The sequence below is a fragment of the Diaphorina citri genome, unplaced genomic scaffold (assembly GCF_000475195.1).
Source record: "Diaphorina citri unplaced genomic scaffold, Diaci psyllid genome assembly version 1.1 scaffold2380, whole genome shotgun sequence".
Classification (NCBI taxonomy): Eukaryota; Metazoa; Arthropoda; class Insecta; order Hemiptera; family Psyllidae; genus Diaphorina; species Diaphorina citri.
In genome coordinates, this window is record NW_007379804.1 from 44,021 (window position 1) to 65,994 (window position 21,974).

The 21,974-nt window shown below is 39.2% G+C and overlaps 3 protein-coding genes and 1 long non-coding RNA gene across 5 annotated transcripts in view; all 4 read right to left on the reverse strand.

The window, feature by feature from the left end:
* Window positions 1-66: 66 nt before the first annotated feature.
* On the reverse strand, window positions 67-4,954 carry LOC113471399. Of its 2 annotated transcripts, none has more exons than XM_026830523.1 (2): window positions 4,781-4,954; window positions 67-1,228 (listed from the first exon to the last, which is right to left on the reverse strand). In XM_026830523.1, exon 2 carries the CDS (start codon window positions 999-1,001, stop codon window positions 183-185), a length of 819 nt encoding a protein of 272 aa, XP_026686324.1. In that variant the 5' UTR covers window positions 1,002-1,228; window positions 4,781-4,954; the 3' UTR covers window positions 67-182. The 2 variants fall into 2 exon arrangements, with proteins under 2 accessions (XP_026686324.1, XP_026686325.1); XM_026830524.1 differs by having other exon boundaries at window positions 4,806-4,950.
* Window positions 4,814-18,066, reverse strand: LOC103518838 (endoribonuclease Dicer-like). Its single transcript, XM_026830527.1, has 12 exons — window positions 18,056-18,066; window positions 17,473-17,680; window positions 16,720-16,836; window positions 16,473-16,616; window positions 16,058-16,082; window positions 15,200-15,408; window positions 14,522-14,695; window positions 13,585-13,711; window positions 9,897-10,117; window positions 8,611-8,725; window positions 7,805-7,812; window positions 4,814-4,954 (listed from the first exon to the last, which is right to left on the reverse strand). Exons 1-12 carry the CDS (start codon window positions 18,064-18,066, stop codon window positions 4,814-4,816), a joined length of 1,500 nt encoding a protein of 499 aa, XP_026686328.1.
* LOC113471400 lies at window positions 11,172-12,940 on the reverse strand. The gene is made up of 2 exons (XR_003394119.1): window positions 11,780-12,940; window positions 11,172-11,304 (listed from the first exon to the last, which is right to left on the reverse strand). It is a non-coding gene; the product is annotated as an uncharacterized LOC113471400 (long non-coding RNA).
* A 638-nt stretch (window positions 18,067-18,704) lies between the features above and the next one.
* Window positions 18,705-21,974, reverse strand: part of LOC103518839 (endoribonuclease Dicer homolog 2-like) — a 6,680-nt gene continuing 3,410 nt past the window's right edge. Inside the window, exons 2-4 of the mRNA XM_026830528.1 lie at window positions 19,749-19,933; window positions 19,260-19,415; window positions 18,705-18,857 (exon numbers count right to left, since the gene is read on the reverse strand). Coding sequence (XP_026686329.1) covers window positions 18,705-18,857; window positions 19,260-19,415; window positions 19,749-19,933 — 494 coding nt within the window. The remainder of the gene's footprint in view (window positions 18,858-19,259; window positions 19,416-19,748; window positions 19,934-21,974) is intronic.

Consider the following 21,974-nt stretch of genomic DNA (forward strand, 5'->3'; position numbering starts at 1 on the left):
CTTTGTTGTTACAGTTCTCTCTAACAAAACCTCTAGAGAGGGAGAAAGGAAAAAAAAATAATAAAATATTTGTTTTATAAAAGAATAATTTTTATTATCAAAAACAATAAAGATATAAAAACTCAAAAATAGTATAAAAATAATACAGTAAGAAGTAAGAATGGAAACAAAATAATGTGAAACTAAGACAACAGTTGAGGAGCATTATAAGCTTCTGTATCGAATCTGATAATGAACATATTACCATCCTGATCCCCTCGTGCTCTCTTATCTTCCTTGAACGGATTCCTGTCTGTTTGTAACAAGTGGATGCTCTTCAGTGTCAGGTTCGCGCAGTGGTAGTTTGGTTTCACGGTTGTCTTGTGTTTCTCCAACCTCTTGCTAATGATACCCAGTACATACTGAGCAAGGCGTAGTGCCTTAGGGTCCTCCCGAGACAGGTTGATCAGTTCAGTACATGTGCAGTAGTGTTTAGATATGTTCATCTCTGCGCAGGATCGGTGCACGCTGATTGGTTCCAGTAAGGATCTACTGTTGTTACAGGAGCTCCTATTGGTCAGTCGTGTCAGCGCATTGAGTGTATCATACACGTCGTACACAGTGGTAAGGCGATTCCTGTTGTCGCGAAGGTTTCGTATCTTCCCCGGGTACTTGGCTTGATACCAGGCCGGGAAATGAAAGAAAATGTACGGCAGGCGATCCTCGAACCATCCGGAATATGTTTGCCGGATCGGACCAAACCGTACGCCATGATCCGACATGAATATGACCACTGTATTATTTAACGCAGTGTAGTTGAGACCGGATAGGAACTCATACACATGCTTATCCATACGAGACGGGGTGTTGACATCATTGTGACTGAATGCATTCATCCAGACAAAGTTGAAGTAGGAATAGTCAGAGAACTGGTTCACAAACTCGTGTGTATATTGCATGAGATGTTCTGCCTCGCTACTAGAACCCACACAATATTTATGAATCGTATCCACGGTTTTCATCTTGAACTGCGACTCAGCCGCAAAGAGTAAAGGTCTCCAATAATAATCAGTGGGCGGCTCCTGGAATCCTTTCTTATGGTAATTGAACGTGGAGATACCAGTGAGGTCTTCCCCATACGATGTGATGTAACCTTTGCGATTCAAATCCTGCCAGATGATGGGACAAGGGTCGAAATGATGAAGGAAGCCGGCATTGCATGTCTTGTACCAATGATCAGATGTCGTACCTGAGAGAAAAGAAATATCTTATTCTAACACTAGCCGAAATCTGTCAATTCGCATAATAAAAAGAAGCTTTAGTTGTAGGGACTTTCAATTTTCAATTGTTACCAACCTCAGTGGTGTAGTGGTTAGCACGGTGGACTTCGGATCTGGAGGTTGGTGGTTCGAGTCCAAGTCAAGCCATAAAATTTAGCGTAGTGCATTAAGCAGGGAATGACATTTGTGACAAGCATTTATGCTCAACACAATTAAAATTCCTTTCAATTGTTAAGGTGTGTCCAAACATAGTCGACCAGCCGTCCATCCACAGTAAATTCACATCGGTTGACGGTCGATCGACGGCCGTTGACTATGTGTGGACACACTTTTAGCTCCAAAAGGTTATCATTCACATACATAACTATTCTTTGGGTTTGGTTAAATCTGTTAGTTTAATATCTGAGTTCCCTATTTAATTGGGCTATTCACACTAGGATTGTTAAGGTTTTTTATATTTTTATTTTTTTTTAAAGAGGTTTGACAGAGGGAACTGTAACTGCTATGGTCTTATCGTCCCGAAATCGAAGAGAGAAGGAAGACAGGAGGAGAAGAAGAAGAAGAACAAGAACAAGAAGAAAGGAGAAGAAGAAGAAAAGAAGGAGAAGAAGGAAGAGAAGAAGAAGAAGAAGAAGAAGAAGAAAATGAATAAGGGTCTGCACATGCAAAACAAAGCATTTGCAGACCCCTGTTTATAGAAAAAATCTTTTTTTTTTTTTTTAAGAGGTTTGACAGAGGGAACTGTAACTGCTATGGTCTTATCGTCCCGAAATCGAAGAGAGAAGGAAGACAGGATAGGAGAAAGCCGGCCGTTCCGAGAACGAACAGTATCCCAGCAGGATAAAATCCGCCCCGGGCGGGAATCGAACCCGCGGCCTAGCGCTTACAAGGCAGACACACTACCAACTAAGCTAACTAGGCTGGCCTATGGTGACAAATCATTATTGTTGCCAAGGCAACTGATACACTATAGTTTTGTATAAATATGACGGGTTATCTAGGAAGGATTAATTCAAGTTAATCGTGTTGGGCATCCTTAAATGCTTGTCACAAATATCTTCCCCAATTATTACACCTAGATAAAATTTATGACATGACTTGAACTCGAACCACCAACCTCCAGATCCGAAGTCCAACACTGCACCACTGAGGTTGGATTTGTTATTACTGCGATGACTATTATTATTGTTGCCATGGCAACTGGTACACTATAGTTCTTTTTTTTTTTTTTTTTTTTTTTTTAAGGGGTTTGACAGACGATCTAGAAACGCATGGTTTTCGATCCTCATGTCTTCCTTCTCTCTTCGGATAATAAGACCTAAACCTCTTAAGGCCAGCCACTCACTATCAGGTAGACCTGATCAGGTGTCAGGTATACCTGATAGAGTCAGGTCTACCTGATAGAATAGAATAGAATATACCTTGTTTATCCTGCTGGGATAGAACTGAAAAGTCCCTTTACCCCCCGCAGTCTAACCAAGGTCTTATATATTTTGACAAATTATGGGGAGTATACATTTTACAAAATAAACACCCTGATTAAATTAAAAAAAGGGGGGTAATAACAATAATAAAAGGAAAAAAGAAATGATAATAAAACAATAGTACCTAGGTGTCTAAGACAGTAAGAAATTGGCCCTGGTCTAAGTCTAAGTAAGTCTAAGACAGTAAGAAATAATGTGTGTGCTCATCAGGTCGTTTCCTGGTCGGACCTTTTCGGTCGTAGATACCTGTCAGGTCTACCTGGTAGTGTGTGTGCTCATCAGGTGTCAGGTAGACCTAATCAGGGGTACCTGTCAGGTCTACTTGATAATGAGTGGCTGGCCTAAAATAATACCAATCCCAAGTCGATTCTGGACTATCATATGGCCAACATATCTCTAAGTGTACATACCTGTTTCATTTATCACTGCGTTGATTTATGAGTTGTATTTTGTAACTAGTGTAAACAAAGAATCATCTGATTGCAGAAATTTCAACATTTCCGCAAACATAACATCTACCACAAACCTAGCCTTGTTACTAAACATTCCAAACATAAACATAGAATAAAATGTAGTTTTACAAGTTACAATGCCACAAAAACAAAATTATTTAACATAATCTAAATATTTCTATAACATATCTAAGTAATTATCTTAAACCAGTGATTCCCAACCTGTTTTTCCCGCCCCCTTGGGTAGGTACCCGAATTTAATCTCACGTACCCCCGCCACCATCATAATGAGTACCGGGTACCCGTACCTAGGAAGTGTACCATTACTACTGAGTTTTAACTCACGGTCAGTACTTTTTGAAAAAATTCAGTACTTCAGTACCTTGAAGTCAAAATTCAGTACTTTTTGTTTGGGACTGAACTAGTGCAGGCGTCAAAAGTCGAAATTTGCTTGTGTCCGCCATTAGGTACCTACACGATGTTTTTTTTTATTTTTTTAATTTTTTTTTTTTTTTTCTCGTACCCCCGGAGGGTATCACGTACCCCCAAGAATACGTGTAGCCCCGGTTGAAAATCGCTGTCTTAAACAATCAAACACAACATAATAACTGCAAGCATAGTTAACATATACCTAATCTAAATATTTCTACAATAATTACTTTTACCTATCTCCTAAGAACACGTGTTTACGTGTTGATAACATATTTTGTAGGCAGATTGTACAGGTAGGTATGTTAGATTCAGTTGATTCTCTGTTTCAACTAGGTTTGCTATTGTGGTAAATTTATGCTAAACTGTACTACCTAACTGTAGGTACAAATACAACATCAATGTTTAATGTTTGTATAATGTACGTTTGTATAATCTACCTATGTTTGTATAATGTAGTAAAACTCATGTTTGTAGTAAAATGTTTGTATGTAGTCCATCAACCATTTCTGTGTTTAGATCACTGAAACAGATTACCAACATTTTGTGTCCAGTTACTCCAGGTCCATTTCACAAGTCAAATCTTGGCTGATAGGCTAGCTTAGTTAGCTTAGTTGGTAGTGCGTCTCCCTCGTAAGCGCTAGGCCGCGTATTCCCGCCCGAGGCGATCTTTATCCTGAAATTCCTATGCTCTGGGGAAGGCTGGCTTTCTCCTACACTGCGTTTCTTTTCCCTTCGGGACGATAAAACCTTAGCAGTTCCAGTTCCCTCTACCAAACCTCTTTAAAAAAAAAAAAAAAAAAAAAAAAAAACCCCCGACTGGGTTTTTTTTTTCAAATACGTACGAGTATTTCGTAAATGTAATAGAAAGTCGTGTGATGTTCACACCAGATTTTTTTTTTTTTTTATTGTTAAATGTGCAGTTAACAATATTGTTATTTGCACATTTTTTTAGGGATGTTGAAAGTTGGTTTCTGTGGTTCCTTTCTGCTTGCTGTCCAAATCATGTAATTGTAATTTATTTATTTAAAGTGAATACAATACAGGCAATTGACAAAATATTACATAATGGCAAACACTGTATGAAATAACAAAAGTGATGTAAAGAAGAAGGAATTAAGGAAGAAAATAATAATAATAATAAAAACCACTATACCGGACCCTTGAGTAGACCACTATACCGGATGGATCACTCGACGTATCTCAGTGCCAGTTTAGCCGCGGCTAGCTTAGCACTCCTCTTGTTCAGGCCCACCCCGTAAAATGTTCGTTGGGTGGGGGGACGGCCTATCATGATGGTGAGAGGGGTCAGGTATCGGCCTGATGTTGCCTGAAATAAAATAAACATACATCTGTTAATAATAGCAGTAGCCTACTGCTGGAGTAAAGGGACTTTTCAGTCCTATGCGAGCAGTATAAATAAGCACTACTATTATTATTATTATTATTACCTATCTTCAATTCTTCCAGTACCTATCGCCGCCGCAGGGAATAAATTTCTAAAATCCCTCTTGCGAAAGCAGACCATCAAAATTGCAGTATATCCATCAGTGCCCACATCAATTTAGTAGATAGGTACCTACATCTAGGCAGTTCTGCACTCTGCAGTTCAGTAGTGGTTTTGCAATCCGAAGGTCGGACAAAACCAGTTCATGGCCTCGGGAAGAAATCTGAAGAAATTCACACGGTAAATGAGGTGCCATCAACATTGTAATACAATGTAATATTACGAATACATAATAATGTAAAATGTATTGTAATATGCATTGTACCTTAATTTTAATAGCACTAATAGCCCATAGTAATCAGTCAATGTACCTTGTATCAATTGGTAGTCTAACTACATTCTAAGGCAGTTAGCATTCAAGAATATGCATTACCGGTGGTTCCCAAGCTCCTACAGGTGAAAACACACTACTATCATGTCACGTCACGTGAGCTCACGTGACGTGAGGGCAGTGTGTCTGTCCTGAAGGAAATGAGCTACAAAATTATGGAAAAACTTTAAACTACATCTTTCTGACTCCCCATGACTTCACGTGACATGACGTGACGTGATAATATTATGTAGTATGTTTCTACTTTTAAAGACATCCGCCAGCTTAGCTAGCTTGGAGGGTAGCGCGTCTGTCTTGTAAGCGCTAGGCCGCAAGTTCGATTCCCGCCCGTGGCGGATTTTATCCTAAACGTATAAGGTTCGTTCTCGGAACGGCTGGCATTCTCCTATCCTGTCTTCCTTCTCTCTTCGCTCTCGGGACAATAAGACCTTAGCAGTTACAGTTCCTTCTATGAAACCTCTTAAAAAAGTCAAATGATATTTATTCATTTTCTAGCAATGAAACAACTGCTACATTAGACTCGTGTGGTCTGTGTCGTAGCATGTTCCTCATCAGAAGAAACTCAACTAGTGCATTCAAGGTGCTATCGCCGCGGGCGAAGGTAAAATATTTTTTTTTTTTTTTTTTTTAAAGAGGTTTGACAGAGGGAACTGTAACTGCTATGGTCTTATCGTTCCGAAATCGAAGAGAGAAGGAAGACAGGATAGGGAAGACAGGATAGGAGAAAGCCAGCCATTCCGAGAACGAACCTTATCCGTTCAGGATAAAATACGCCCCGGGCGGGAATCGAACCCGAGGCCTAGCGCTTACAAGGCAGACACGCTACCAACCAAGCTAACTAGGCTGGCTGGAAGTCTCTTCTTGATCCAGTCTTTATCAGGCGGACCATATCAGATAAGTTGCTCATTGCTGGCTCCCGGTCTAATTCTTGTTATTATTACCTCGGATTTACGCCGGAACGCCGACCCTATAAATAGGAACAAGCTGGGCCCGTCCCTCCGGGAATTTTTCAGCCCGTAGTTTGCTCGATCCTGGTTAAAGAAAATTAGTACCTATGTACCTACCTATTTTGTTTAATATTCAGTTTATTATTATTACTCGCACTGGGTGTTCGGGAGGTTGCGTATAAGGTCGCGCTGCGCGCTCCCAGGGCTTCGTGGGTTTAAGCATAGGGTCGCGCTGCGCGCTCCCGGGGCTTCGCGGTGTTGAGCATAGGGTCGCGCTTCGCGTTCCCTATTACTACATAACATCATGTACCTATATACTTTCATGTAATGATTTAAAATCAAGACTAGAGCCCGTTCTTCCTTTATTCCTTTTAATGTTTCCTAATGACTACAAATATAATATTTAAGTCACCCATCCATTTATTGGCCTTGCTCGGTGTAGCTCAACATAGGGGACGCTAAAACCGGTCTTAAATTAACTACTGAAGTGTTATCTAAAACTTTCTCGCTTTGAGTTCATAGGTCGTCGCGACAAATACTATAGTTCTGTTATGATGGGTTATGTACTGATGGTTTATATTTTTGGCGGATGTTCCCCGTATATAGAAATAGACAATGCTCAATTTGAAATTTCTGACACCACGCCTTCCATCCGACCATACCAGTCATTAGTAGATCTATCTGTTACAGTCATCAGTAACTGTATATCTAAGGGTGTACGGAATATGGAACCGATTTGTGGGTCTTGTGTTATTTAGGTGACTGACCGTCGTATGTATGAAAGCCAAAGTTAAACTTTAGTTTAACTTAAGACAAACAATGTTGCCAATTCCATGTCATTTCTTGAGATAACTGGCTAGATTTCATGAAATTTGGCAAGATTTTCATTTCAAGTTAAACTAAAGTTTATCTTTAGACTTCATACATACGGCGTTGAAGGTTTTTTTAAGAGTTTTAACAGAGGAAACTGTAACTGGTAAGGTCTTCTTCTCCCAAAATGAAAGAGAGAAGGAAGGCAGGATTAGAGAAAGTCAGCCGTTCCGAGAACGAACATTGTCCGTTCAGAATAAAATCGAACCTGCGGTCTAATGATTTGATTGAGAGACAATAATACACCAACCAAGCAAACCAGGCTGGCAGAATAACTTCTAACTGAATTAATTATAGAATTAGATAATTTATTAAGCAAATCTTTTGATTTCAAATAAGTCAATAACTAAAAAAATAATAGAAAGTAAAAAAAAGGAAGAAATCAAATGAAATAAAAGTTATGTTAAAATTTTGAATCATCTCCGCGAAGCTTGTCGGATTCCGGTCTGATGAATATGATCATGAAATTTAAACATTAAATGACTGTGACAAACTTATCAATAAGGACAATCTACCAATTCCTACCGGATTTGCTTGTGAGAATCATAAAGTTTCAGTGAGAATAATAATAACAATCATCTTCATATTCAAATTTTTGCTGAGAAATGTTTCTTCAAATTCAAATTTTGGTGAGAACTTGAGAAATTATCTCAAGATTCTTCAGAACTGAAGATTGAAGAATTGATAAATTATGTTAAAAAAAGATAAAATTATGTAAAAAATAAATAAAAATAAGGCATTTTTTTTTTAAGTGAAAGTCAATTAGGTGTCTTCTTGGTTAAAAAAAAAAAAAAAAAAAAAAAAAAAAAAAAAAAAAAAAAAAAAAAAAAGGGAACTAAGCTGACTAGGCTGGCCACGTTAAATCTTAAATGTAGAGATTGAAGAAAACGAAGAAGACATTTTTTAAATCAATTTATCTTTGGATCTAGAAGTCGTAAATAAAGGACAATACTCGTACTTTTTCTTATTCTTCGCCTTTTCCCGTGTACAGACGGGGTCGGCGTTTGTCGTCAGCCTCTCAATCTGCCCTAACTAGGGTGATTGGTTTGGGCTGACATTTGGTTTTGGCTACAAATTTTACAAGTGGATGCCCTTCGCACTCAAACGGTGCTATTTCTTTAGCAAGGGAAATTCAGGCCTCAGATACTTATCTGATTTTGTACTTTAATATTTTTAGCTATTATTTTAAGATATGTGTCAATATTTTACTGTACAAATAAAGGCTATTACTTACTTACTCCCTGTTTAAAGTTCTCCAGCCAGATTAAGCTGGTCTACTCTCTATTTAAGGTCCCCCAGCCAGGTCGTTTACCTTTATTAAATAATAAAACCCTTACCAACAAGAGCTTCGAACACATCTCCCAGAGCTTTGGGTACATCCACATACTCTACTACACGACCATACACATCTGTCTGTACATCCTTCTCTTCAATGAGGAAGAAGATCTGAAATAGAAAAATACATATGATGTAATACATTATTAATTTTTTTGAAGAGGTTTGACAGAGGGAACTGTAACTGCTAAGGTCTCATAGTCCCGAAATCTTAGAAAGAAAGGATAGGAGAAAGCCAGCCGTTCCGAGAACAAACCTTATCCCATCAGGATAAAATCCGCCCGGGCGGGAATCGAACCCACGACCTGTCGCTTACAAGGCAGACGCGCTACCAGCCAAGCTAACTAGGCTGGCTTATTAGAATTTTTATAGTGAGATAAAAGTCAGCTCCCATGGTGTAGTGGTCACTGCGCTCGCCTTGCACGCGGGAGACCCGTCAAGAAATTTGTACCCCACAAAAACACAAATGTGAAAAAAAGGCCAAGTTCCTATCCAAAAATGTCGGCCCTTAAAAATGGTGAGATCAGAAAATCAAGGCCAAGTCTGCATTACCAATTTTTCGTGTCTGCTGAAAATGCTGGATCTCAATTCCTTTAACCTTCTCTCAATTTCAACTTGGCAATGTTTTTATTCCTTCTCAAATTAATACCTAAATACGGTACCTATTATTAACAGGAAAACATTGCCAAGTTGAAATTGAGAGAAGGTTGAAGGAATTGAGATCCAGCATTTTCAGCAGACACGAAAAATTGGTAATGCAGACTTGGCCTTAATTTTCTGATCTCACCACTTAAGGGCCGACATTTTTGGATAGGAACTTGGCCTTTTTTCACAATTGTGTTTTTGTGGGGGATCTCATCCTTTTTTCTAAGTGTATATTTACACATGATTAGTAGGTACAGATCTTCTTATTAGCTAGCTATTTGCGAGCTTTTGAAAATTTTCCGTGAGTTGATGTTGATGTTTATGTTGTTGGTGTTGGTGTTTTGTTGTAGTTGTTGTTGTTGGTTGTTGTTGTTGTTTAATTTGATATATAGGTCGACCAGGTTTGGATAAGTCCTTCTATGGGGTCAGACAGACACAGAAGCAAATACAATAGTCCGTCCCTGTACCTTCTATTATTCCTCTTGTAATTCAATAAAGGAAGGACGGACTAAAAACTCGCGATAGGAAAAAAAAAAAAATGTTCCCACTAAGCACCGCACGATTCCTTCTTCTTCTTCTTCTTCTTCTTCCTATTTAAACAGGAAATTGAATAGATTAATTAATAGTGGTTTCTCACCTCGTCACTGATCTCGTGGTTTCTCGCCTCCTGGTTCTGCGCGAAGCGTGTAACATTCTCATATAGGCGCGGTGAATCATGTAGGAGATGTTTGTGTAAATCCAGCCTGACAGCGTACGAAGCGAATGTTACGTTATTCACCATGGCGGATCGGATGTCGGATATTTCACCGGGACTTAGATGAGAGAAGTTCTCGTACAGATAAGCCGTGACCAGGAAATCTGAATGGAAAATAAATTGATTGAATAAATTGGATTTATTGCAATCAATACATTCTCATTACATAAGTTTCACTAGTCAAAACCAAATGTTAGCCTAAAGCAATCACCCTAGTTAGGGCTGATTGAGAGGCTGACGAAAAACGCCGACCCCGTCTGTACACGGGAAAAGGTGAAGAAAAGCTCTTATGCCACGCTGATCCCGTACAAAGGACGGGTCAACCACTAGTTCATACCTAAAGCTGTACCTACACAGTCGACGCCGTCGATCGACGTCGACGGAAACCGTACTTCGTACAATGCCTCGACAACATAGATTCACCTTGTCGATCGACGGCATCAACTATTTGTGAATACAGCTCAACAGTTGCTCATCGGCCTAAAATGGTATTTAAGAGTATTCTAAAGATATAAGGTTACTAGTGGTTGACCCGTCCTTTGTACGGGATCAGCGTGGCATAAGAGTTATAACTTTGAAGTGCCGCCATTTTGAATCGGGATGGAATATGACAAAAATTTAAATAGCCTATGTCACCCTCAGTACTCTTCTCAACAACCTCAAAAAATTTCATCAAAATCGGTCAAGCCGTTTTTTCGTGAAAAGAGGACAACAAAAGGTCCATCAGAGTAACAGCGCCTAACAGAGAGACATACGTGTACATATTTCTGTGTATGCAAAATGCAACAATTTAGTCGAATTTCGCGTTATTTTCATAGTATAACCTCTCGCTGTTTCTTATTTTCAAAATTTGTTAACAAGAGTAGTCTACAGGATACCTTCCTACCCTTAGATCCTTAGAATGATTATAGAAAATAGAATGTTCTTCAGAATCAGAATACTTATAGAATAGAACATAGAACGTATAACCTCCCCTCTATCAATTTTTAAATCATTATTAGAAAAGTTTCAACTTTCAAGTGATGTAGGGATGATTTTTTACTTTCTATTACCTACAAAGAGTCCAGAAAAAATTATCAGACCAAGGGTAGCAATCTAGGGTTCCGGGTTCTATTGACAAAAAAGTAAAGAAACAAAAAAATAACTTACCATTGACCAGTTGCTCGTTGCTAAGATCTATATCAAGTAGAAGGGCAGGGGGTAGATCAGCCTCATTGAAGATCTGTTTGACATTGGCAGGAATACCAAAGCAAGGTGGAGTCCAATCATGTAGGGGACTAAATTGATGGATCTATTCAAGGAAGAAAATAATAATGCTACTTAATAAAGAAAGCAGAAGCTCACAATGGAGCAGTTGCAAATGGGTAAAAATTATAACTAAATGGTCGATACCAATGTAAAAAGTTGGGAAAAATCCAAATCTGAGGTCAAAACTCCGAAAAAATAACTGTAAAAGGTCGAAAATTCAATTTTTATTTTCATAAATGGTCGATACCTATGTAAAAAGTTGGGAAAAATCCAAATCTGAGGTCAAAACTCCGAAAAAATAACTGTAAAAGGTCGAAAATTCAATTTTTATTTTCCGTTCTAATGAAAGAGTCCAAATATGTGTGACGTCAGACTTTACGCAGTTGTTTTTTTCGTCCGTTAGGTAGCGCCACTATGCAAGCGCGCTAGCGGAGGAGCAGAAAGAACTGCGTAGATATAGCCGGGCAGGGCTAGACGTCTACCGGCTAGATACAGGTTCCTGTTACCTTGATTATTACCTTGATATAGCCGGGCAGGGCTAGACGTCTACCGGCTAGATACAGGTTCCTGTTACCTTGATTATTACCTTGATATAGCCGGGCAGGGCTAGACGTCTACCGGCTAGATACAGGTTCCTGTTACCTTGATTATTACCTTGATATAGCCGGGCAGGGCTAGACGTCTACCGGCTAGATACAGGTTCCTGTTACCTTGATTATTACCTTGATATAGCCGGGCAGGGCTAGACGTCTACCGGCTAGATACAGGTTCCTGTTACCTTGATTATTACCTTGATATAGCCGGGCAGGGCTAGACGTCTACCGGCTAGATACAGGTTCCTGTTACCTTGATTATTACCTTGATATAGCCGGGCAGGGCTAGACGTCTACCGGCTAGATACAGGTTCCTGTTACCTTGATTATTACCTTGATATAGCCGGGCAGGGCTAGACGTCTACCGGCTAGATACAGGTTCCTGTTACCTTGATTATTACCTTGATATAGCCGGGCAGGGCTAGACGTCTACCGGCTAGATACAGGTTCCTGTTACCTTGATTATTACCTTGATATAGCCGGGCAGGGCTAGACGTCTACCGGCTAGATACAGGTTCCTGTTACCTTGATTATTACCTTGATATAGCCGGGCAGGGCTAGACGTCTACCGGCTAGATACAGGTTCCTGTTACCTTGATTATTACCTTGATATAGCCGGGCAGGGCTAGACGTCTACCGGCTAGATACAGGTTCCTGTTACCTTGATTATTACCTTGATATAGCCGGGCAGGGCTAGACGTCTACCGGCTAGATACAGGTTCCTGTTACCTTGATTATTACCTTGATATAGCCGGGCAGGGCTAGACGTCTACCGGCTAGATACAGGTTCCTGTTACCTTGATTATTACCTTGATATAGCCGGGCAGGGCTAGACGTCTACCGGCTAGATACAGGTTCCTGTTACCTTGATTATTACCTTGATATAGCCGGGCAGGGCTAGACGTCTACCGGCTAGATACAGGTTCCTGTTACCTTGATTATTACCTTGATATAGCCGGGCAGGGCTAGACGTCTACCGGCTAGATACAGGTTCCTGTTACCTTGATTATTACCTTGATATAGCCGGGCAGGGCTAGACGTCTACCGGCTAGATACAGGTTCCTGTTACCTTGATTATTACCTTGATATAGCAGGGCAGGGCTAGACGTCTACCGGCTAGATACAGGTTCCTGTTACCTTGATTATTACCTTGATATAGCCAGGCAGGGCTAGACGTCTACCGGCTAGATACAGGTTCCTGTTGCCCACTACCGTTCCTTTGATGAGAGTGAGTTCCCCCTCATCTAAGGAATAAAATAAAGAAAGTAAAATATTTCAGACTATAAAAACTCTATAGCCAACTTTTCAGGAGAAGCAAATAAAGTAGGTAAACCATTTTCGCCCCTTATTTTCCTTGGCCAGCCTAGTTAGCTTGGTTGGTAGCGTGTCTGCCTTGGAAGCGCTAGGCCGCGGGTTTATTCGTTCTCGGAACGGCTGGATTTCTTTCTCCTATCTTGTCTTCCTTCTCTCTTCGATTTCGGGATGATAAGACCTTAGCAGTTATAGTTCCCTCTATCAAACCTGTTAAAAAAAGGATTACCTTGATATAGCCAGGCAGGGCTAGACGTCTACCGGCTAGATACAGGTTCCTGTTACCTTGATTATTACCTTGATATAGCCGGGCAGGGCTAGACGTCTACCATCGAACCCGTGACGTTAAGAGGCAGAGGGAGCTAAACTCCAAGGTATAACTAGGCTGGCTGTAAGTGTGTTTAAAAAGTTTTGCTTACCTATGATAGCATCCCCCAGGAATTCCAGTCTCTGGTAGGATGTAGTAATACGGTTAGCGTTGTACGTAGGGTGTGATAGGGCTTGCAGTAAGAAGCTCTTATCTTGGAATGTGTAATTTATGCGCTTCTGAAAAGCAGAAAGAAAAAAATCTTCATGAGAACAATCTTCGTGGTTGAGTTGGTAGCAAGGCCCCCGGTTCGATTCCCGGCGGGGTCGAAGTTTTTTCGGCAGACGTGACTTCTGAGCAAGTACCGAAATTTTGAAATAGGTTTGCACATCGGTGGTCCCCGGTTCGAAGTTTTTTTTAGTCTTTGTGATTGGAGTTCGGGGTGCGTTCAGTCTTGTGAGGAGAGGACATTGGAGTAGCTACTTTGATCATGTAGCCATCAGTGGCGGCATTACCAGTGTAAAAAGAAAAATTATAGAATTAACAGAAATAGTAAAGGAGGCCCTTAGTAATACTGTATTACTTGTACATAGTAGAAGCAGCGAACCACAAGAATTGTGAAGAGGATTTTTGTTTCGCCGCAAATAACTCATGATTTGGAAAGTGCTAGGTCGCGGGTTCGATAAAATTTATCATAAAGAAATCTGAAGACGGTTTGTCTTACGACACAGACCACACGAGTCCAATGTACTACTCACCTCTAGCTGGGTACACTCTGGTATGTAACGCAATGGATCTAAACCTCTAGCTTGTTATGTTACGACACAGACCACACGAGTCAAATGTACTACTCACCTCTAGCTGGGTATACTCTGGTATTTAACGCAATGGATCTAAACCTCTAGCTTGTTATGTTACGACACAGACCACACGAGTCCAATGTACTACTCACCTCTAGCTGGGTACACTCTGGTATGTAACGCAATGGCTCTAAACCTCTAGCTTGTTATGTTACGACACAGACCACTCGAGTCCAATGTACTACTCACCTCTAGCTGAGTACACTCTGGTATGTAGCGCAATGGATCTAAACCTCTAGCTTGTTCAGGACAGCGTACAGCTGATGGGTGAGGTCCGTACAAAGCTTCATGTACGTCTATTTTAGATTGGGGCAGAATGTTCAACGCTTGCAGGAATAACATGGCTCCTTCAATACCACACGACTGAAATGAAGACAATAAATATAATTTATTTAATTTTAATTTAACAAGTTTGCATTTATTAATATTTGAACATAACAACAGAACATAAAAATTCATGTATGAATGAAAGTTTTTATTGTTTATTTATACAATTTGTATGTTAACAATGTTAGCTTAATTCTAATACATACTTATATTCTAACTGTATATGGTATACCCACCCGTAAAAGCAAAGGTTGTGCCACGGATGAGGAAAATACTAACAAGTAATAAGTTTTCATTTATTTGTTATTTGATACACAAAGAATGGAATACAATATACCTATCAGCCAATCTGTTTTAATTAAAAGGTTGGAGCCGCCCTACATCGCGTTTCTGGTGATCCTCGCTCACGTCAGTACTTACTTCAGAATTTTTTCTGGTCATCCACAGAGGATTTTTGCCGAAATATAGGATATAGGGCAGTATACTTACTCTAAGCTAAGATATACCCCAGTCAATAGGGCCTAGATACAGTATACTTACTCTAAGATATACCCCAGTCAAACTCTCCACAACATCAGCCACAACTTTGTCCCCGAGTTTAATCCTGTCCAGGAAGTTGTAAGAAGATGAGGGTAGTTTCTCAGGGGAGGATACTTTCTTCCCGTCCTCTGTAGGATCCTGGTAGAGGTCAAAGTCCAGGTTGGATAGAAACTCCATGATTTTCAGCTCGGTGGTAGGTGAGAGTTCGCCTGAAATCATACAGAAGACTTTGGATCCTGATAGAGGTCAAAGTCCAGGTTGGATAGAAACTCCATGATTTTCAGCTCGGTGGTAGGTGAGAGTTCGCCTGAAATCATACAGAAGACTTAATGCTCTATTCATTGAATTGATCTTCTTAACCCTTTAACGGGCAAAATACAAAGGGTCGCTTTTTTCTTTTAAAAAATGCATTTTTATGGTCTATATGGGGTCAGTGTTAGGTAAAAAAAACCTATATACTTGTATTTTTCTCTGTGTTCTTGAATCCAAATCACAAGAACAACATTTGAAAATCCTACAGGATTTCCTCGAATTTTTTTTCTTCTCAGTGTAAACAGTGTAAACTCATCTGAGTGGAGTTGGACCACTCAGTTAATGAGATAGACAGAGGTACAGTTACCTCTGTGTGCCAAAAGGGGGCTCCTGGCTGAGCCCCCTTTTGGCATTTTACTATTCAAAGTTCACCTGGGAACTCAGTGATCTGAAGTCTTCTCCATTATATCTGCCTCCTGCTCGTTTTCACTTCGGAGAAGTACCTAGAATATTGAACTTAACACCAACCAGGTAAGAATCTCCCTTTGTGTCAGACCACTAAATTTTTGTGTAAAACTTCAGCAACCTAGTTATTTGATTTAGTACCTTCCGGCTTCGGGGAAACTAATTTCTGAAGACCCAACCTTATACAATATTTCATTGACTAGATTTTATAACAAGTATGTAGATTTCATAGTATATATTTTTTTCTGGAGGGTTATTAAAATGGTGGAAGTTATATTGAAATCTTGGGAAAAATTATTAAAATAATGGGACAAAAAAAATATTGAAATAGTGGAATGAAACAACCCGTCTCGTTACTTTACCTCATAAATGTCTCGCTGTGAAGGTCCTTTGCATGTTTTACTATCATACTCGATTTCCAAAATGTTAATTGATAGGTAGGGCAAATATTGTATCTTAGATAGTAAAGGGCCTGTCCCGTTTGTAACAATTGTAAAATAATGGGACAAAAACATATTGAAATAGTGGAATGGAATAACCCGTCTCGTTACTTTACCTCATAAATGTCTCGCTGTGAAGGTCCTTTGCATGTTTTACTATCATACTCGATTTCCAAAATGTTAATATGAGGACACGGCTCGAATGTCATCTCATAGGGTTTGTATTCGACTTTCTTCATTATTTCACCCGCTTGACTTGACTGGAAAAAAAGAGAAAAACGTAATTGTTTAAAAATAAAAAGAAAGATCTGGTGTGAACATCATTACATGGGCTGAAAAACCACTTTTTGGGACTCAGGGGACCCCATCTCCACAAAGGTTCATTCTCGGAATGAAAATGTTAATATGAGGACACGGCTCGAATGTCATCTCATAGGGTTTGTATTCGACTTTCTTCATTATTTCACCCGCTTGACTTGACTGGAAAAAAAGAGAAAAACGTAATTGTTTAAAAATAAAAAGAAAAATCTGGTGTGAACATCATTACATGGGCTGAAAAACCACTTTTTGGGACTCAGGGGACCCCATCTCCACAAAGGTTCATTCTCGGAATGGTTGATTTTCTCTTACCCTGTCTTTCTTCTCTTCGCTTTATTAGTCCGTCCTTCCTTTATTATTACGATAGTAAAAAAAAGGTATAGTGGGCGGGCTATTGTATTCGCTTCGGTGTCTGTCTGTCTGTTCCCATAGAAGGACTTATCCAAACCTGGTCGACCTATAAAGTTATAATACGAGTGAAAAGATGTAGCCGTCAAAAAACGACTTCTCAAGGATTTTTTCCTTTCGTTTCTATCTAATTTAATTTTAAAAATATTGTACCCAATACCAGATAATAAGACCTTGTTTAGACTGCGGGAGTAAAGGGACTGTTCAGTCTCATTCTGGCAGTATAATCAGGGTACGTTCTATTCTAAAATACTGCCCTGCTCCTCTTGGAAGTTATAATAGTAACTTAGGAGGAGAATTACGTATGTTATGTATGTACCTGTTATCCTAAAATAAAGATGAAGAAAAAAAGAACTCTCGAAAGCACAAACCGTGTCGCAAGTTCTCCACGGGTACAATCCCGGACATGACGGCAATGCGAACCCGGAGCTGATCCGCGGTCAGTAGACTGTGAACCCGGTACAGAACCGCGGGCAGATAGATGGCCCCTATCCAGTAGGCGATGGGGTAGGACACCAGATTGCATAGCTCTGGTATGAGGATCTCCTGGAAATCCGAATCTTCCGCGTCCTTACGCTTCCGTTTATCCTTGGTGGATCTAATGAAATCAAATGAAATAGCATAGGTAAATTTTGTGAACGGAATGGATTTCTTCCGTCTCTCTCACTGTAAAACTTCCAATAATGGAGCAGTTGCATTTGGGTAAAAATTATGAATAAAAAAGGTCGATCAAATTCCCATGTAAAAAGTTGTGAAAAATCCAAACCGGAGCTCAAAACTCCAAAAAAAAAAGTAACTTCAAATCAATCAAATCATGAATCTTTGTGGTGGTAATAATAATAATATTTTATACCACATAAACAATAAAATGTTCTTTTGGAATAAATCCCTTTAAGTACTAGAGTACTTTTAGTAAAGCAATAGCCTCTTCACCACTTTGAGGGTATCACAGTATTACAAGTCTTTCATTTACTCAATCACCATATTTAACATCGCTCGTTTCTTTGACTTGTAATGCTGCCACTGGTCGCCGCTACTCGATTAAAGTAGTGACCTTAGCAGTTGCAGTTTTCGTCATCAAAACCCCATTGAAGTCAGCTTGTGTCAAGCATAAATGCTTGTCACAAATGTCGTTCCCCGCTGAATACACTAAGCTAAATTTTCTCACTAGACTTGGACTCGAACCACCAACTTCCAGATTCAAAGTTCACTGTGCAAACCACTACACCACTGAGGTTGGTTATTTACTATACCAGGGGGTCGACGGTCGGTATAAACTTCTTTTTAGCCCGTCCTTCCTTTATTATTACTATCGTAATAATATCGTAATATTACTATCGTAATAATAAAGGACGGGCTATTGTATTCGCTTCGGTGTCGTCTGTCGGTCTGTCTGTCTGTCGGTCGGTCTGTCTGTCCCCATAGAAGGACTTATCCAAACCTGGTCGACCTATATATCAAATTAAAGGTCTTTTTATTAGGAACACGAAAATGGTGGTGCAAATTTTTTTCTTCTCTCTTTCTTCTTCTTTTTTATACTCCTTAGAAAAAGGCAGTGAAACAACATTTTTCTTTTAATTTAGTTCCGTTTATTTATTAAAATAAAATAAATAAAAATTGTACTAACCCTTGCTTAGGAAGAGAGCCGTGTTGACAGCTACAGATACTTTGACTTCACCTAGAGTTTCATATAGGGGGAAGTCACTCAGGCGTGATATAGTTCTGCGAGTGAGAAGTGCATAGGTTTGACCATTAGCCATATGTTGCGTGTACACCTGACAATATAGAAACAAATCGAGAGATCAAATTCTCTTCATAGGGATATGAGGGACTCACAAAGTCTAGGAACACTCAAGACCTCCCTGGTGAAATATCTTGAAGGCTCACAGTGAAAGAAAAAAATTAGTGGTTGGGTGGAAGAGCTCCTCCAGGAGAAACCTGCCACTTAAAAGAAAGCCGTAAAAAAGACGGGGGCACGGTTGGTCCAGTGGTAACGCGCTTGCTTGCCATGCAGAAGGTCCCGGGAATAAAATAATATTGTAATACAAAAAAGGCGATCTGTTTTTCCTTTCCCCTATTGATTTTAATTTGTTTTACCAAGTTAGTGTTGTGTATACTGTATACCCTAAAAGTTCTAACTTTTTAATATTGTTAATAAAAAAATGACGAATCTTTACCTGTATCCTGTCTTCTTTCTTCAGTTTGAAGATACTTGGTGCGATATTGGAATACTGATCATACTTTAGTGTATTACAGTAGTAGTAGAGTAGAGATGGCGCCATACTTTCTGATACAGAGGCAGACTCTAATCCATCCACATAGAATATGTTGACCTAAAACACAAATATTGGGAATTAAACGACATTTTTGACAAGTTCGCGGACGATATAACTTTGACAATCTGCTGAAGAAGGCTCTGGTATTCAGACCCCCAAAAAAACGTCCAAACCAAACATTAAGGTACGTGCCAACTAGTCTCCTATCTAATCCATCTTCCATGACCTTTATCTTATTATTATTATTATTATTTTTTTCATTTTTTTTTTTTCAACAGATACTTTTTATTAGGTTTACTTTTGTTGTTCATTATAAGACAATAACAATATAATAATACGTTATTCCTTGATTTCATTCCTGATCCTGTACAACTAAAATAGTAATAATACCTTGTTATCGTCTGGTAGTCTCCTGTGTTTGTAATCATTTTCATACAGCTGCAATCGTTTGGCTTTGGAGATTTCTTTCAGTGCTTCCTCTATTTTCTTGAATCCTTCGTATTGGGCCAAGTACTTGCTTTGTTCTGAATCTTTCACCATCAGAATATATTGAGAGCCCTGCGACCTCGCGCGGCCTGCAAATCAAACGACCTAGCGGTTACAAGTTAGACAAGCTAACCTTCAAGCTAAATAGAATTTCATTTGTAATTTTGGTTTTTAAAAGATGAGTGTTTCAACGTCGCGTCGTTTTTATTTCGTAACAATGAAACTGCTATAATAGACGCATGTGGTCTGTGTCGCAGTATGCCTCTCATCAGATGGGCGAGAAGAGACACAATCCTTCCCATTGAGGTGCTGGGTCAACACGAGAACACCAGAACACCATATAAGATCCTAGATTAAGTTATTCTAGATTAATTCTATGTATCTATCTTAAAAAATAAACATGGGGTTACCTCCGTTAATTTGTAAAAAAAAAGTAACCCGCTGAAATATTTGCAATCGAAAAAAGTGTGCAAATCTTTATCGATGGTGAGATTCGAACTCGGATCTTCTGCATGGCAAGCAAGCGCGTTACCACTGGGCTAACCGTGCTCCAAGTTATCAATTCATCAATTGGACGGCATTAAGCATTCAAGTATACTTAGCAGCTTAGCACAAAATTCCAGTAGATTTACTTACCAAGGAATGACTATCACAACTGATCTATTGACCGAACGATAGTGAGGTATACGTGTTAACTTGACAATTTTCCATTTGGTTAGTTTGTATTGTTTTTACATGGTTTTTTTCTACATACTTATTTTCTATTTCGATACAGCTTAAAATAGTCTGAGTGAGGTCTACAGTTCATAGAACTACTAGTTTTTACGTACCGTGGCGCGACGTTGACAGAAGATAATAGTTCGCTGGTCTGGATTATAACGGCGAAGTAGTTGAAGCAGACGGTTAATCTTGGGCGAGTTGTATTGGAGATATCGCTCAGACTTGGGATACTGGGAGAGGATTTGTTCCGCCTTGTGACGAACCACAGTGAATGCTGCAAGGATGAGTAAAACGTTGTAATATCTCCGGCCGCTAACCGACCAAAAACTCTCAAACACTCAAAACAATGTCGTCAAAGTCAAATCTTTGAGTTGTTGTGCACTGATTTTGATGATTTTTTTTCAGCCTGATCTTATTTCGTACCCAAATACACACATTTAATCCGTTTTCATCCATCATCTGTAGTTTTCCCTTTACAGCTACCTGATGTTTATTTGGGTAAATATTTCCAATCATGGGTAGATTCCTATGTAAAAAAGTTGTGGAAAATCCGAACATTTCAAAAAACGGCGAAAAGGTATTTTTTTCACGGGTCGAAAATTCATTATTATCTATGTAACAATTCAGTTCAATGTAACAATTTTGTTTGAGTACCTAGTATGCTGTGTCGCTTTGGCAACCCAAACTTTGGGCAGTTCGTCAATAAATTTTATTGTTTCTCGAAAAAAAAAACTGGTTTTTGGGGGATTTTTTTCACATTTTCTCATACAAATGAGCTCTGATCTTGAAATTTGTCGCGACGACCTATGCACTTAAAGCAAGAAAGTTTTAGATAACACTTCAGTCGTTATTTTAAGACCGGTTTTAGCGTCACCTGTGTTAAGCTACACCAAAAAAGGCCAATAAATAGATGGGTGACTTGAACATTATATTGGGAATAAAGGGAGAACGGGCTCTAGTCTTGATTTTCAATCATTACATGAAGGTAAAATCAAAAAACAAATCAAGAATGATAATAAACTGAATATTAAACAAATTAGGTAGGTACATAGGTACTGATTTTCTCTAGAAATCAAGAATGATAATAAACTGAATATTAAACAAATTAGGTAGGTATATAGGTACTGATTTTCTCTAATCACGATCGAATAAACTAGGGGCAAAAAAATTCCCGGAGGGACGGACCCAGCTTGTTTTTTATTTTCCTTACCTATAATAAGGAAAGTAATGTAATTTCCATCCAACTGTTGTGGCCAGTCGCTGAGGTTTTGTGAAATGATTTGCTACTTTTCAAAAATAAAGTTTTCAGTCTTCTTTTGAGTTTTGCTCTGTGAATAGGACTCTATCTCGAAAAAAATTGTCATTTGGTTGAGCCCCTATAATTTTCGCGGGCAGCCATTTTTTCGTGAT

Coding starts and splice junctions, on each gene's coding strand:
- LOC103518838 (XM_026830527.1), bottom strand. Junction 16,837..17,472: donor TCATGTCCGGGATTGTACCC/GTGGAGAACTTG, acceptor CTTTTTTTCCAG/TCAAGTCAAGCGGGTGAAAT. Junction 16,617..16,719: donor TGAACCTTTGTGGAGATGGG/GTCCCCTGAGTC, acceptor CTTTTTTTCCAG/TCAAGTCAAGCGGGTGAAAT.
- LOC113471399 (XM_026830523.1), bottom strand. CDS start 1,001: ATGAAAACCGTGGATACGATTCATAAATATTGTGTGGGTTCTAGTAGC.